The sequence below is a fragment of the Opisthorchis viverrini genome, assembly GCF_000715545.1.
Source record: "Opisthorchis viverrini unplaced genomic scaffold opera_v5_483, whole genome shotgun sequence".
In the NCBI taxonomy this organism is placed as follows: Eukaryota; Metazoa; Platyhelminthes; class Trematoda; order Opisthorchiida; family Opisthorchiidae; genus Opisthorchis; species Opisthorchis viverrini.
Window position 1 is genome coordinate 59,109 of NW_008752143.1, and position 18,082 is coordinate 77,190.

Below are 18,082 nucleotides of genomic sequence, written 5' to 3' on the forward strand. Positions count from 1 at the left end.
AAAATCCCTCGGCCGACACCCAACAGAGATTTAGCTTGACTTAGCTAATTGGTTCTCCTTCCGCCTTAAATCTCGACCGACCTCGGAACCTAGTCACTTGTCCTGACGAAGCTTTTGTGTCAAAAGCGAAACGTTGCCCAGCAATAAATCTACCAATTGTCACCAAAGTTTTTCGAAATGAGTTCTGACAGTTTTTTATCGCCTGTCATTGAGGACAAAACAACCATAGTTTGAGATGTCAGTAAAACCCAGTGTCTTCGGTCTCACTCTTCAATATTTATCTGCGTTCTACTGCTGTGCGCAGTGTGCTTCCGAAAGTCAGGCGTTTGTGACCCCCTAAAANTTGAGGACAAAACAACCATAGTTTGAGATGTCAATAAAACCCAGTGTCTTCGGCCATCACTCTTCATATTTATCTGCGTTCTACTGCTGTGCGCAGTGTGCTTCCGAAAGTCAGGCGTTTGTGATACCCTAAAAACCGCACCAGGGATCTTAATCGAGTTGGTACGATTGGATGACGTGTGTCGATCTACTTAAGTAGTATTTTCAACCGGCCATTAGAGCAGTGACTAAAAGCTGCCACGGGCTGAAAACCAGAAAAAATCCATTTAGAAAATGGGCCAATCACAGTTTCGGTTGGTTGGTTGAGCTTCAAAGCACCGCGTTTTCCCGCTTCGACTTTGGAACGGCCTTCTGGAGCTGTCCTTGAAAGAGGTCGCATGATGTCCTTTCCGGGGTGTCAAAGCTATGACGTCTAACACGCAGGGAGTGGGTACTACCACCAACGCACCTGCTTCATCACGCCTCAGCAAGTGGATTTTGCGCACGCTTGAGGGAAGTTGTCGGGTAGCTATTCAGCAATGGAATCCACAACGCCCATACTGTTAGCGTGAACAAGCGGATCTCCTCAAAAAGGCCCTTCTGTGAAATCACGTTAAGCGACCTACTGCATTGCGATCATAAGCGATCAGTTAACAAGAGTTCTAGATTTTTTATTCGGAAAAGAATGGAATTCATCTACTTCTGTCGATCACATCTAAAGCTGACGTTACAGTGCGATATTCCAGACACGAGACAATCATCATTCCCAACAGGTTCCTTAGCTTTCGAGAAATATACTAATTAGCAAATCAATTTGGTTTTCACTGGAGACTCAATTGAATCTCTCGTTTATGATATTCTACAACTGAATGTGCTGCACACAGGCCGCCTCATGATTCAGTTGGCACGATATTCGAGATATCGCAGTATATTTTCATAAAGGAAACTACTCACAAGGTTGCTGAAAACTCTTCGACAGCCCACGACCGGTTTCCACCTTCCAGTTCGGGTTCATCAGGTAGGCGCAGTCCCCGAGTTTCCGTCAACTTTATTTTCTACTCGAACCCAGATTGGACTGTTTTCGAGAAATACACTCATTTGCAAATCAATTTGGTTTTCACGAGAGACTCAACCGAATCTCTTGGTCGTGGGCTGTCGAAGAGTTTTCAGCAACCTTGTGAGTAGTTTTCTTCATGAAAAAAGGTCACTTAGGTGTTTATGTACTTTGCCAGCCATATGCTAGACTAGAATGCTTCCGCCTTATGAGAACGTAACCGTCAAATTCTCTAGGGTCGAATGGTTAGCGCTGAAATCTTTTGTTTTCTCATGCAGAGCAATATCTGAAATTCTACTTTTTAAGTCAACTGTATGTGATACACAACTCATGTAGTTCGTAACCTCTCTCATACTGTTGTGGGAGGCAGAACTTGCTGTTACGAGTCCGCAAAGGAATCATTGCTGTCGCATTTGAATAGTTGCTCCTATTCCAGAAGGATTGACAAACAGGATCCGACAGTGCCATCCACAGACACGCGATTATGCTAGGGAAGGGTCGTTTGAAATCCGGTAGACAGGTATCATATTTCAAAAGAATCCTTCCTTGAAGCCAGAAATGACAAGAATGGCTAGACAAATCATACTTTAGTCACAGTGTCAACCCGAATGTCTTTGAACCGTTCCCTTCCAGGAAGAGATTTCAAAACTGTGTCTTCCCAAACTTATTTGTTCTGTTTTTTTTTATCCTCAAACAAATTTATTCAATCTGAAACTATTGGACCTTAAGTGACGGCATTGAGTACTCTTGCACTGTTACAGCTCCATTCGAAATTCCTACTTTCTGGAGCCGGTTGAAGTAGGCTTCATACGGGTACATACTCACAATGCCTCGGAGCAGTAATGACTGTGGAACTGTCTGCAATTTGCCAGACGTCGTTCACTGGTATTGATTTCGAAATCTTCTCTGCAGCTTGTCGTAGAGGTCGTACAAGTAAAAGTGCTCATGGCATGACTGCATGCCCGCTTAGTGTCTTCAAGGTCATCTACATCAATAACGGTGAGCCAACAGATAGCGCAAACAGGCCCACAACAACTGAATGATGAAAGCCACCCCAACGTCACCATCTGAATATGCCGTAACCCGTGTAACTCGATTCGACTCGATTCCCGTTTTGTACCGATAGACAGAGACGGTTTTGTGGCCAACTAGAGCGTTGGTTGTTTCACAAGATGGCAAAATGAGGTCAAATGCTGATGCTCTTTTTATTCAATGATTGCTTTCTTGGGAAACCTATTTTAATTCCCGAGTTTCTTTCAATGGCTCCTCTCACAATTCGAGACAAGCCTTGGTTTATCTCACTAGACTACGGGCAGACGATAGGTGGCGGGGCCGATGACGGAGACTTGGACAGATTGTGCCCTCCATAGAGGAATATTCACTGCGCGTGTTCGGCATGCATCCTCCTTCGCGAGGAGGAAGTAATTTAATTGCTTCAGCGCACCCTTCAGAGAAGGTGACGATTCCGTCGTGGTTAAACTGACAGCCCTAATCCAAGATATCTGAATTGGAGAAAGAAGGCTGATGGAGTGGAGCGCCTCAACGGTGATTCCGTGTTCAAAAGGAGTACAAGAACGTGAAGATAAAACCCTTGGGGTATTAGCCTAGTGACTAGAGCATCCAAGGTGTGCTCTGGCATCAACCTACGCAGGTTGATCCGTCATCGGGGGAGTTGGATTTCCAAGAATCCAACTTGGTTTTGCCCTGACCGGGATTGCATGGATCATATCTTCATTTTGCATCTTGAACTTGTGTACTACTTCCGATGACAAAGTATGGCCGTCTTTCTCGACCTCGATTCTGCTTTTGACTCCGTTGATTATCAGAAACCCTGGCGGTATCCCTTCTAAATTCTCGTTCCTTACAATGACTGTATATGCCTCTTCCCGTAGACGCTTACGTGTCCCCGGCAAATCTCCTCCTGATTCCACCCCCATCCAGTGGTTTCAGGCGTGGATGTCCACTGTCGTCCCTCCTCTCTAACTTCATGATCGATGTGCTGCTTGAGTATTCCGGGACGTTCACCCAAGGACATTAAGTACACCAAACATACTGCTCTTCTTGGGTCTTACCCTTTTAACTACTCAGAAACAATTCTGCTGTGCAGGTCAGTGCGCGCGTTAGACACCTGCAAGATTGCGTGGGATCAAACCCAAGCATACTACTTGCAGGTGAATTAATCGACGTGGTCGAGAAGTTTATCTATCTGGGTAGCTGCAGACATCTCGTTTGACAGCGAAAAACAAGGTGGCTTTCCGAATTGGGAAGGCCAGGGCAGTGTTTGCTAATCTGCGACGCTTGTGGCACCTATGTAATATCAGTTTGACTGTCCTAGGTGGTGTGTGCAGTGCCACGGATCAGAGACGTGTTCGCTTTTGTGTTTGGCCTTACGTGCATCTGAAGCGATTCTGTAGGGATCGCAAAATCAGTAATGCTAAGGCAGGCCAGATGGTTTTTGGGAGAGTTCACTCTTCCTCGACGGTTCACCTAGTCAGACTCCACAGGTTACGCTGTTTGGGCCTTTGGATACCAGAGGACGGTTCACCTCGTAGAGCTCTCTATTCGCCTAGCCTTTGTCGGATGGAAACGATTCAGAGGCGGACAATCCATGATTCTACAACGAAGCATGAAAGCCGGTCAACTTAATCGCACTGATAACTGCCGTCTTCCCGGACGGAGACAGAGCGACGAGACAGACCAATGTTTGGTGATTCTGACGGATACGGGAGCATCGCACAGTCAATGGCGATGTCGCCTTTACGGCGTAGCTCACAATTCATGCCATCCCGAACAAAGAGAACTATTCGACATCAATATGAACTAATTGGTCCATTGCTTCTGACACATGAGCCTGATCGCATTACAATCCTAATCTCGGTAAACAATGCTGTAACCGCTAGAAGCACTACATTTCGGTACACGGTTCCTTAGCTGAAAAACTTGAGTGAACCTCCTTCGCAGTCCATAAAAATTACCTAATTGTTGATTGGTTATGGAGTGCACGCGCTTGGAAACACCATAAACGAGAGATTAGGCTGGGTTCCAAGTGAGTCTCTCTCCAAATTTGTTGGAAAATGAGTGTATTTCGCTAATTTCCAGCAACTGGGATTCAATTCGGATACAAGGTTGACGGGAACTCGGAGATTGTGCCTACCTGATGAGCCCCAACAAGGGCGAAACCAGTCGTGGGCTGTCGAAGAGTTTTCAGCAACCTTATGAGTAGTGCATTACGAATAAACTCGGTATACGCTTAGATTTTAGCAAATTCGTTCGACCGTCTCCATCCCAAATTTTCTCTGACGTTTGTTTTAACCGATGAGCCATTTTACAGATGGCTGCGATCTGAGGTCGTTTCGTCCGGGGACGACCGGTGTTCCGCCTGCACATCGATGATCCCAGAAAAGCACCGAAAACATCATTAGTTTGCTAAGCAAACAGTACAGTCAGTAATTTGGTGCACGCACTTTATGAATATCAGTCTAGATTCAGTGAGGGTAACGTGTTGTCCGTTCGGGCCGAGGAGATACTTCTAAGGAACAAAGATTTCAGTGATGGTATTGTGATATTTTCTGATGGTCCCAGAGAATGCTCGGTTGAAATGTCTTGCTGGCTGGCCTCTTTTTAGGAGAAACCTCACCAAAAATGCCAAGCATTTATAAGATTTTACAGTCATGGTTTGATAGCTTTTAGTTATTAGTGCACTGATGTTGATGGCCATAATACAAATCAGGTGTATGTACTAATAAAAGGTTCCACTGTGGTTGACAGTAGTTTACAGAAGCGATTTGCAGTATGTATAAAATAAAGGCAATATGAAATGTGGAGCAAGTCAAAAGGGAACTTATCGTGTGCAAGAGTCCCTTGGTGAAAGTCCGGACGGCGGGAACGTGTTTTCTCCGCAGTTCGGCTGCTACACATGTTCCATCATTGTCCGTGGACTTGGAGTGTTTGGCTGACTCCTTGCCCCCTGCGCGCGCGCGAGTCTGTGTGCCCTGACTGTGTTCGGTTTCCCTATAAGTAGGTCCGTTTGCGTGTACGTGGGTGTGACAGCACACGAGTTGTTGCTACGCTCACTAGGCAGTGCAGACAATCGATGTCCGATGAGTCAGCTTAATGTGACGTGGTTTGCGAGTGTGAAAAAAGGCAAGTCTCGTGATCCAGTGAGCGACTGTGAGCTGAACAGTCAAGTGTGTGGGTGACTGGGTAGCTACATAGTCAACCAGTGTTTACCGCATGAGTCTATGGTATCAAGTAACCATCAATCGATAGGGCATCGCAAAACCGTTTTATATGATTGTCGGTCATCTATCGCTCATTGAGCACCACTGAACAATGGCTAGTTTGCCTATGCGTCCTCCCATATTTTAAGGCACTCGTGATTTGCTCGTCCAGAGATACGTCTGACTTGGATCAATATAAAAAATGTGAGCAGCCTACAATTCTTTCATTTGGTATATTCACCCCCAACAGACATGCTCGGCTTCGTGTCACGACTGCTTCACAGAATGTCGTTTTCAGCAATTGTCATTGACGTAATACACTACTCACAAGGTTGCTGAAAATTCGTCGACAGTCCACAACCGGTTTCGCCCTTCTCTGGGCTCATCAGGTAGGCGCAGTCCCCGAGTTTCCGTCAACCTTATGTCCCACTTGGAACTCACCGGAAAACTGCTGTCGTTTTCATCATCTTCATTAGTGCGACATAGTGCACTGCGAAATACAATGAAGATGCAAGCCCCACTTGTTTCCCTATTTTGCCTGCTCTCGTTCACTTGAGCACTTCGCATTTCCAACACATCAGTCAAGCGACTGTTCTAGGTAGTTTTGATGTGATTAGGAATCAGGCTGTATGCGGACGAGGTTCGCCGCATCGGATCGATAACTGTCCGCGATTTGAACTCGATATGCTAAACGCTCACCGATTCGACCAATGCTGTTTGTGGTAGTGATTACCACTCCGTGATGCTCGCATATGTGCAATACAACAAGTTCATGCATTCAATGGAGGGACAATATGCGAGTCGTTGTCAGCTTCGGTGATGCCCATGGGGATGTCTTGCTTGAAAATTTGGAGCGTCAAACATTGTTATGGGCGATTGTTTACGAGTAGGGCACTTAGAAAACCAAGTATTTACGAAAGTCCTCGTTGGTTGCATACACTCAAAGATATGGCTAACGGGTATATAACACATTTTCGAAACAAGTTGGAATGTTCCCAGCCAGAGTAGGTTTATTGACTTCTAATCTGTCAGGCTTTCTAGGCGTAGGCCACTGAGTTTGAAGTGCATGAGTAAGTGGTCCCTCTTGACTCACCTGAACGCATGAAAAACGCAAACGAAGATGGTTTCTTTTGGAATCACAAATGACAGGAGTTGATTTGCGTGCGTTGTGGACTGTCCACCTGGTTGGGTAAGCTATTGGTGATATATTAAATAGGAGGAACACTTCATGGTGAAGGCGTTTTGTTGCTTGAAGTTCCACTTCTATGGTTTGTAAACACAACAAAGTTGGATCACACGACAAAATCATGACCTAGGCCTACTTCGGAGCTCCGTTTCCCAACGAAAACCGAGTATTGTCAGGACGCTCCCAGACATGGAAAAAGCAAATGTGCAGAGAGTGACGCATCCTCAAGGTACCATCGGTACGACACGTTCGGAAAGCAGGTGCATTGGTAGAGTGCACCATACACGGCTTAGCAACATACGACCAGTGGAGTGGGGCTGAAGATGCTCACGACCGGAACTCCACCGTTGGCTGTACAGAACGAACAAGTGAACGACCATATTTGGCCATTTAGTCATCCAATATATTTGTGCAGAAGCTCTGTATGCTTTGTCCTGACAATACAGCCGTGTCCCGAGTTCTCTGTCTTCTCCTTATCGCATAGTCTGGCAGGCTCAGTGCAGGCGTAACCAATAGACGGCCATCCACGATACAACAAGTGTAGAATGTGACAGTTGGAAATGATAGTGCTTCGATCATACTGCACAAACCAGTAGGCCAATATCTTGCTCTCGGGTGAGTGTCCCACCTCCTGGCACAAACATATCGTTCAGTTGTAGCACCTTTTCGGTGCCTAGCTGCCATGCCACCGGGAGGAAGCACGAGGGCTGGGATACGGGCAGGTTGGCCAAGCCTATACAGGGGAAGTCGAGATGCTGAGGTCGAGTTCGAACCATGGACCTTCCAGTCAGTAGATTCGCGCACTAACCACTGAGCCATCTCGCCCGGCACAACCAGATGATCGTAAACATATAGAACGTAATGGTCTATCTTATAACTCTGATGGACTTTTGTTGATATTAGTATATTCGACAAAACTCAAGGGTAAAACACTGCACAATTTAGCGAGAAGTAAGCGAAAACGCTAGCCTTTAGAGTCAAGGAAAAATATGCTTTTTGCGTCATTATTTCTGATACACACAGTTCATCGGGGATGCGAATGGCAGGCAGTTTGAAGGTTGGGTTCGAACCCGGGTCGCGTAAATGCTAGTCAACGTTGTCACCTCTTCGGTCTCCAGGCTCAATAAGGACATCCCAGGGCCCCGAATGGGGTCATTTTTCAAGTTCAGTTTAGATTGGTCTCCGTGGTATTCCGCACCTTGACAGCAAAGCTATCTCAAATTGCACACACTCGGAATCAGAAATCTCCCATTTGGACAAGGATGAGTTAACTTGTGAACAATCAGTGAATTCCATCGCATTCGGTCGCACACCATGTATGAAATATTCCCTTTGGCCACTGTTCTGAGCTGGTGATAAGTCCACAAAAGAATCGATTTTAGTAGCTCTTGGCGTAACTGTTCTGGCTGACAGGAAATCTGACAATCTGATATGGCCTCCTCATGTTCTGATCCCACTGGTGCTTTCATAGGGCCAAGGAACCTTTGGCGCATCAACTCAGGTTTACTGAGGGTACACGGGCAGTGCTCTTAAGCACTGCGTGCTTACGTAAAACCATGTTAGTCGAAAAGTTGGCACATCTTCCAATGTGTACCGAAAGTTAAATGAAGTGCACATGATCTGGTTGTTGAGGTATACCTTTGGCTGCTTGGCAGTTTCCGAGAGACGCCTGCACTTCATCTTGTCATCGTTCTCACATCCCACTAACCTTAAAGATACACTGAAGACAATGATCGAACATGTTATGGTCTCTTCCACACTAATTATTTTCACCATTCGTATCGAAAAAGATGTCTTCTTAAATTCAGAGTGAGCTTAGGCAGATTCTAAGACTATTGTAGATTTTCTTTTGACCGAGTTAAGAGAGGTAGTACAATGTAACGAACCCGAAGCTTTTTGGTACTTTCTGTCCTTTGTGGAAGTGCCGCAAAAAGCAACAAATTCAGTCCAAACTGGGAGATCAACGAGTGTGTATCACCAGATCTATTTTGTGGTTCCTCACTGCCTGATCATCTTTTGCGTGGTAAAAGCGAACGATCACGTGACATCGTGTGGCTCAACATACCACCGAATCATGCGCACATTTTGTCCCTGTCACGTGAGACAATTAACGCGTTGCTGTGTAGGTGAGATGGTCCCTTCTAGTGTAAGCACAAATTTGGGTATTTCGCACGCAAACAGCGTTTTGCTGCACGACGCGGCCAGTTGTGGATACGAATCTACGTGGATTTAGCAAGACATGCCTTAGCCTGCAGCTTTTAGATACGTTTGAGCTAGCCAATCAAAAACATCGATTTTGACCTTAAGTTGCAGCGAAATCTGACGACGGTCGGTGGACTCACTCACTCACTCATTCCAGGTTGGTCAGTTTATTCAAACAAAACTATTGTGATGCGTTCAATTTAAGTCACGACTAAAGCACTATACATGAGGTTATGCTCAGTTCACGATTAAAAAGCAATAAACACGACAGTATGAACGGGCATGTGTGACCGAAATAAGTAATAAATCGATCAGATTAGATGTGTGTCCAGGCTTTTCTACGCATTTCATACTTCGTCTCCGAGATGTGAAGTTGATATGAACGATTCTAACATCTAACTAGTGGGTCGTTGGTTGGTTATTTGGTTGACTGTTTACTCAGAAAGCTGGCTGGTTCTTTGGATTCTAGGTTGGTTGATTAGCTTGTTGATTTACTGTTCTTGTCCGCCGTTTTGGTTGATTCAGCTACTCGGTCAGTTGCAATCGATTGTGTACACTCCCATGCTGGTTAGCCATAACCCACAGGTGATTAAAAAGGCTGATATAGCCTGGATAGAAGCGCAGCTTGGTTCAGAGTGCTTACGCCAGGTACCAGACGTTGATCGATGCTGTCATAAGGGTGAGGCATTACTTTTGGTCCTGCAGTTGAGAGCTCTGAAGTATTCTTCAATTGTCCTGAGTAACAGTATCCTTACCTTGCATCTGCTTCGACAGACCAACATGGCTATGGACACGCTGCGGTCCGGGAAGATCTCCCCGATGCTGACCACAATGAACAACGGATACAACGGTAAGTCAAACTTCCTAAGCAAATTGTCCTTCGTTTCGTGTCTTCAGGTCACAAAAGAAGTCAGGCTTTCAAACCGGTGAAACGCGAGAGTACGCCCATTAAAAACGGGCCAACGACTCCGGTGAATAAATCCGATTCAACCTCGAAGACCAGCTTGAAACAGCGGCGTAGTCGCGCTCGGTACATATCCGTTCCCACTTCCCCACCTGCACAAGCGAAACATAGCATTCAGTCTCTGAACGTCGGAAAGTACAGCATAATTCGAACGCTGGGACGCGGAAATTTTGCACAAGTGAAGCTTGCCGTTCACCTGACAACAGGAAGAGAGGTAAGTGTCACTGTATACATCAATTCTGGTCTCATATCGTTTAGCTTTGCGACTTTACATAAGTAATTCCCTGATCACAAGAACAACCAATCAAGAGCACCTAATCTCTCTTTTTTACCTAAGGGTACTGTTCAAATAAAAATTTAAACGTTCGAATCCAAAATAAACCACGAGTGTAGAAACTCTATTCCTACGTGACTGTTAGCTTGGACACTAATTTTGGAAAAATCCAAATCAAAAGTAACCGGTTGTTTTTAGTAGTCAGTGCTGTTAGGTTTGAACACCGAACGGACGGTAGGAACTCAGGATCAACTCTAAACTGTGAGACCCTTGCAAGCGTACACTAATCTTTCTTGGGTCATATCTCCTCTAGCCAGTGGGATATCGACCCGAAGAACGTACTACGCAGCTTTAAATAAAGTAATCATTCTGGGAACTCTTTAGCTTGCAGGTTGGTGTGCATAGTTTGGCCCCAGATACCAATATTCCTACGTGTTCCAGAGAATTGGGACGAACCAGTTGTTAAACTTGCTTTCAAGAACCAACTGTTCTATCCATGGGGGTATATAAAAAATTTTTTAAAAATCGTTCAGCTTTAGCACCCTTCCGGTGCCTAGCTGCCATGCCGCACGAGGGAAGCATGAGGACTGGGATACTGCCAGGTCGCCCCAGCCTAGACAGGAGAAGTCGAGTGGCAGGACTATTCCATCAAACTTCAAAAGCCCCCGGCGCATGACACATCACAATGTCGTCACTGAATTCGACTGCGGATATGGAGCCACAAGGAGGCAGACCAAAATACGCGATTACATAGTCGAATTTTTACAGGTAGCTGCCGAGCTGTTTAGTTGCTTGACTTCTATGCATGCAGTTGGTTAATCACCGGACTAATTTGGCATATTTATTTTGTTTAGAGCTATCGTAGTAACGTCGATTTGTTTCGTATATGAACGGCCAATGTCGTTCCTATTACACTGAATCGTCAGTGGACCAATTTCATCTCCCGTGAGCTGTCCTTTAGAGGCCCTCGTGTAGTTCATTGCTTCATCTTTTTCAGGCTTTCAGCATGATTGGGCTTCTTTTCAGGATGTCAAAACACTTTTGAATTCTATTGGTAATTGATCAGGTGGCAGTTGTTATGTCATCCGAGATTTGTCACTGACTTACAGACCATCAGCCACCACTCGAGACTGGGTGTGCAGATCTTCCCCTCGTGATTGCGGTTTTATAGTTTTAAAGAATGTCTGAAGACTAATTAGTGACTGGCTGTTGACATATTGTCTAACTTTGCATTTGATTGGCCCGTTAGCTATCTGCCTTGTGCTGTGGTCGCTCTTCTCGGTATTTTATTGGCCCGTTGGATATCATTGGTTTGTTAGTTGGTTTGTGATCATTTCATGTGTGATTTGTTGCGCATCTTAGTGTGTGTCTTTCTTGCTGATTTGCTGCTCGTTTCCCGTCTAATATTCAACAGATTTCAACCTTCATCCTAGTAGTCCATTTTCAACTTGTGGTTGCTTTCCTTATGCCTAATTGGTTCTCTACACAACTTCTCTCCAATGAATTCCCGTTTTGGCCTGTCTGCTCTTGGATGTGACTGGTTTGTTTCAAAATTTGAGAATAGACCAACCAAACAGGAGGATGAAATATACCGAAAATAGGGGCATGCAAATGACCAATCAAATTTGAAGGCGGACCTGAACGCAAAAATAACAGACACCAACGAGCCAATCGGAACAAGGCAACAAAACTACTGAACGAGCTAGTGATATGTGAGTATGCCGTACCTTTGGAGGCTTCCAACAGCCAATCGGGTTAGAGGTATCTCATTCTCTTTAAAAACTGTATAAATGCAAACAGAACTGGAGGAGATGCCCACCCAGCTGCTCACCGAAAAGGTTGTTCGATGGTGACAAAACGCTATAAGCCCATTGCTAAGATCACCTTCCGCCTGGTCAAAAGCCAGTCAACGCTTCCGAGCTACGAAGATTCCAACACATTAACAAGAATAGTTGGTATAATTTCTCTACAGCTTCACTTGTATACTGCAGTCGCCGTTCCATAGTCTTGACTTTATCCGAAGTGATTCTCCGAGCAACCGGATACTAGCACGGCTCTTGAAATCCGTGGGATGTACACAAGATAAAGGAACTGAACCTTATTTCATGGTTTATGGAGAGAAGTCACTGACCAAAAGGCCCGCCCGCCTACTGAGAAAGCTCTCGGTTTTTAACGTTTTTCATTCGTTCTAGAACCATTGAGCACTTGAGGTTTATGCGGTAGCGATGCAGTGGTGAATGACCTTTCTGACTTAATTATTGTGTGGCTTTAGGTTTCCACAGGATATGTAGAACTGATATACACATCGCTATCATCTGGATAGTTCTAATCTCTCTCTGATACAGCAATTACAAAGAAAAATGCACTAGATTAAAGTTTCGTTTCTACTAGAACTCATGAGATTTGGATACATTTTACTGTGTCGGGATCCGAACCCTAGAAGTCTGAAGTTTGAGGCCACCATATATTTGTGATATACTGCTCATAAGGTTGCTGAAAATCCGTCGACAGCCGACGACCGGTTACACCCTCCTTGGGGCTCATCAGGTAGGCGCAGTCCCCGGGTTTCGTCAACCTTATGTTCTACTTGAAACCAAATTACACGAAATTAGCGAATATACACTCATTTGCAAACTAATTTGGCTTTTTCGAGAGACTCACCTGGAACCCAGCTGAATCGCTCGTTTGTGATGTATTTAGGCAACTAAATGTGCTGCACGGATTTTCAGCAACCTTATGAGTAGTACATTACAAAGAAATACATGTATCGCGATATCTCGAATATCATAGCAACTGAAACATGAGGCGGCCTGGTGCAACACATTCAGTTCTCTGAGAGCATCACAAACAAGAGATTTAGCTGGGTTAACAGGTGGGTCTCTCGAAAAACCAAATTAGTTTGCAAATGAGTGTATATTAGCTAATGTTTACCACCAGTTCACAGGCACACACTAGGTGCGTCAGACTCACCACGTCTGAGTGTGCAAACATATTCACACCTAAGAGGTCTGACTGGTTTGCCCAGCTCCTGGAACGACAACACGGTCACCATCTTGTTTGTGTGGGCCGCTTGACGAGCCTGCCAGGGCTCCCCACTGAGGTAGCCCCACTGCAGCTTGAAGCTATCTGTAAGTTTTAAGTGGCTGGTTGCGACCAGGTTAGTTTGTACAGTGAGTGTGATCATTAGGACGTGATCAAGAGCAGAGTGCTGCTAAAGTGTGCTAACAGAGTTCTATGTCGTGGATTGTTCAGACAGTTCACTTTCCCCTCAAATGTCTTGTGCACAGTCAACTTCTGTTTCCGTATTTTTGGTGAGCAGGTCTTTCGATGTGATCCGCGAGCCCGGGAACCATCGGGCCACTGCGCTATTCTCACAAGCCCTTGATCTGAGGGCCCCGGCAACACCGTTAGCCAAGGTCACTGCTGCGCGGGAGGGTCGCAATGACAATAGCTAAGTCTCGAAGGCCTGATAAGCTAATATAGGACTTTGGGACCTTGGCACTGGTGTCCGTTTGCACCAATATTGATCTTACGGACCAAGGCCCGCCGTGGTCGTGCCCTTTGTTTCGGAACCTCAGCTCACTCGAGTATGGCTCAGCGTACGACTCAGAAAAGTAACCTGCTTGATTTGTAAGTGTGTGGAGCACACTCCACACATTTGCTGCACGAAAGTTACGGAGCACCGGTGGTGTAGCGCGTCAACTAACCAGCGGTTTGTTGAAGTTCTGGGCAGGAAAAAAGTCGCCGAATTGAGGATGGTTGAAGCTCAAAGATGCAGGTGCATGAATGTGAAAAAAAACTGACCTCAGACGGTGGTATAAGGTAGTGCGGAGTTTCAATGAGCAAGACCTACCTTAGCGAACATTCATCAACCGAGAACTGGTCTGGAAGACTTTTAACCAGCGATATTTATCCACTCAGACGACGTTCCGTGCCAGCACACTGACTCAAATCGATATCTTCTGTGCCAGTTGGTCAAACTAATACTCCTGTAAATTATGAGACTGTTTTCTTGTGGGAATTTTACCTTTCGACCAAAAGTCGTTAAGTTGAACAAGTTTCTTGTGATGTGTAGTTGAGTGTAAGGTTTTATTCTGTTGTGTCCCGACAGGTTAATGTATTTTTCAATGCCAACCAGATGACCTATCCTCACTCTTCATTGTTGCGTCGCCTTAGGTTGATCGCGACGGACTTCTGGCACATTGGCGGTGCATGTGTGGGCTTAGTTTAGACTGATATGAAACCTACTTAATACTGCTTCTCCAGGGCATATATCGATCGATGAGCATCATTTCTACAGATTTGGAAAACTGTCTTTAAATGAGGTTATATAGTTTGTCAGGCTATTTGGACGTACTTTCTTGGATTCGAAACCTGGCTTTTTTGTTTCACAGTAATTCTCGTCATGGGGTACTTCCCATCTCGAACACCGTGAAGGCGATATCAACCAAGATTCTGGTGTGTATCGATACAATCCATTCGATCAGGGAATAGTACATCATTCAGGCGGAACAAAAGGGTCAAAGTCACATGCACAGACCCCCTCACGTTTCGCACAAGGGCTGAGTTCTGCGGTGCGGTACTTGAAGTCACTGTTATGAAGTGCTCGGTAACTGAAGTCTCCTAAACATAGTCGGCAATACTCCCGAGGTCTGCATAAAACGGCCATAGTTTCGTGTAATCGACCAATTGGATTGTGTAGTTTGAACGCACTGTCCAGGGTTTGAATTCAAAAATCAATAGGCCTAGTTACCCGCCCGTACTTGGCTCGGTTGAAGCTGCGCAACGAAACTTATGCGTGAATCTAGAGTGTGCTACATATGCTCTTAGCTTAGAAAGCGAAAACATAAGATGTAAGATCGTCATCACCGTCCACTCGGTATGCTTGGACTTATCACCGTTTTATCACAGTCACTTGATGAGCCACAGTAATGTTACCTTCACTCGCACGATGTAAACTGCATCCGAAAAAAATTCACAGTCTATTTTCTTCGAATGAGATTTAGGTTTCATTTCCCAACTTGCTTTCACGAGGCATTTCCAAGAGGTTCAGTTTTTTTTCATCTGCCTACCAGCGTAACGGTGATACTGCTGATGGGGAGGCATGCGAGTAGTATGTGTTGTTCTTGGAATTTAGCTTTGCGTCTCTTGAAAAGGGGAATTTGTGGATTCGCTTTGTAACATTTGTTTGGATTTGAGCAATGAATGACTGGAGTCAATGAACATCCAGGAAAGTTCAAGAAGACGCGTTCAGGAGAAGAGGGATATCCAGTTTTGTAAATAAGATGCAAATGAGAGTATTGCTCCCCTGTTCAATAGTCTGTAACCGGTCGGTTGGCGCTTCCTAATAAATAACTACACAGCCAAGGCCTTCTTCCTTTCACCAGTAGTGTGTTACGTCAAAATGCTTTCCTCCTTTTTTCCAGGTAGCCATCAAAATGATCGATAAAGCCACACTAAACGAAAGTTGCCGGGTAAAGGTGAGTACCAGTTTCCATTTTTATAGGGAAAGCAAGCGAATGGCCCCTCCTGAAGGGTGTGCTTATATGGGGGTGGGTTCGCACATCATGTCAGGTCAAACGAGGTTGGTCGTGGGGCTTTGCAAGAAGACCTCCAAGATGGTCCTGCTAGAAGGACTGCGGGAACTTCAATAGACTTGGTCACTCCTGAGTTTTCGGAACACAAATCTCCAACATGATCAAGTGCTTCACTAGTTTAGAACGAGATTAAATTGATGTGATATATGATATTTTCATTTATAACCTTTTCAAAGGAACTTGTACAGTCATATGAAATCTATCGAGTAGCCTTCACGCCTGTATTGGTTAGTGTGTACTTTGTTGAAACTGCTGTGGTCTGGGGTATAGTAACAAACACCTCACTCAAGATCGGGCTAATCTTTACTCATATTTAATATAATCAGCTTCTTCGAGTTCCATAGTTGGACTCATCGTAAAAACCCACACCATCTCCCAAGATTTCCAGTTTATCCAATCAGAACACCAGGGGTTACTGGACACACGAGTGTTATTGGTCGTTGCTCAGGTCGATGGTGACCTTGGCCTACAAACATCTATTCAGGGGGACGTTGCCTGTGCATGATTGGATGAATACTGACCACTGATACTCTTGTGTTTCGTCAAAGTCCTGGTGTGACAATAAGACCACTGTTAATCCGTCCAAGCATTACTACTTTGCAGTGTTTTCTTTCACCCTGTCTGAGCTCTTTGATAAGCCTGAAGTCTACAAAAGAATATAACGGTGCCTGAAGTCATGATACATCGATTAGATTCGCAGTAATGGAATGTCAGATCCCAGAAGACATCCAAAAAGTTTCGGAACACAAGCCGTTTTCGTGCCCCACACAATCGTTTTTACGCAGCGTACCGGCGAGCACCAGAGTGAAAGTGGAAGTGTGGTGAAACGAATTCCACATCTTTTGATTTATTTCCACTGATAATAAGACATGCAAGCGCTCGAACACCGTGAGCAGGATAGCTGAGACTAAAACCAGACTGCTGTGAAAACGACCCCTAACGTGCTCATACGAATAATTGGTCCATCAGTCTGCCTTAAAACGTGGTGATTGTTTGTAGCGACCGATCAATGAGGTCGTTCTTACAGTTAGCCAAATCACTCTTGTTCTTTTCAGCTTGCACGAGAAGTGCGTGTCATGAAAACACTCAGTCACCCCAACATTGGTGAGTTTACAGTGTGTATGGATTTCTGTATCAACTATTCTCACGATCTAATCACTGTTGGAATGTTGACGAACGTCAAAATTTAATGTCCACACCAAATACCTTGTTGATAAACGATTATACTTTTTTCGTCACTCAGCTGAGTTCATAGGTGTGGTTGGAAAGAGTTTATGGCTTGGTCAGTGTTGTGGATATATGTCACGTGTTTTGGAAAAAAACACATATGAAGGGTTTATTGCTGGTCACTGCAGGTCCGCTTAACAAGTTGCGGGCTGAGTGATGTTCAAGTCACAAGTTAGGCTTTGATTTCAACCGGTAATTTGAAGGACCTTCAAAAACGTTAGTACGGTTAACACCAGAATTCTGTTAGGTTACTCTCGCTCAACTGAAGTTGTCAATTCTGAGATACCCACAACCTATATTGGGGAAGCTGTGCCTAGTGAAATACACTCACTTGCAAACAAATTTGGTTTTACGATAGACTTACCTGGAACCCAACTGGATCTCTCGTTTCTGGTGCTTTTAAGCAAATGAATGTGCTGCTGCCTCATGTTTTAGTTGTTACGATATTCGAGATATCACGATACGTGTATAGACTTAATACACTACTCATAAAGTTGCTGAAAATTCCTCAACAGCCCAGGACCGGTTTCGCCCTTTTTGGGCTCATCAGGTTGGTGCACCCTCGATGTAGTAACGGTATTTTCCTCAGCTTAGTTGTCGGTCTGAGCCTCCCAAGCTAGCGTTCACGTCAAAACAAACACCAAAGGTGCACAAGGTCTATTAACGCCCAAAACGAAATCAGGAACAGTTGTACAGCGCTTCGTATATATAGCGTAAGCGGCTATAACTTTCTGGAATTTCTGACGCGTTCTGGAGCGCCATTAGCAACCGGCATTTGGCCAATACTGGGCTTCGAATGCGGAACAGACAGACTGGGTGTAGGTGGCCGACACAATCACAGAAGAAAAAACGTGACTCCACAATACCAGTGCTGCTGAACAGTATTCGGGTATCGATCGAACGAGCGAAACAAAGAAGAACATGAAGGCTTGGTCAGGTGAGGACGTACTTTTCACCTGTTAGATGTTTCTCGTGATGCGCACCAATCGGCAGGTAATCCATGAGAACCATGCAAAGGCCCTCGCACAGATGATTCT

General features: G+C 45.0%; 1 protein-coding gene across 1 annotated transcript in view; it reads left to right on the plus strand.

Annotated features, from left to right (window-relative positions):
- T265_11345 (hypothetical protein) overlaps nt 1-18,082 on the plus strand; it is a gene marked incomplete at both ends in the record, with an annotated part of 78,891 nt that overhangs the window by 18,156 nt on the left and 42,653 nt on the right. The window contains 4 exons of the mRNA XM_009177976.1: nt 9,758-9,833; nt 9,881-10,161; nt 15,648-15,701; nt 16,874-16,922. Coding sequence (XP_009176240.1) covers nt 9,758-9,833; nt 9,881-10,161; nt 15,648-15,701; nt 16,874-16,922 — 460 coding nt within the window. The remainder of the gene's footprint in view (nt 1-9,757; nt 9,834-9,880; nt 10,162-15,647; nt 15,702-16,873; nt 16,923-18,082) is intronic.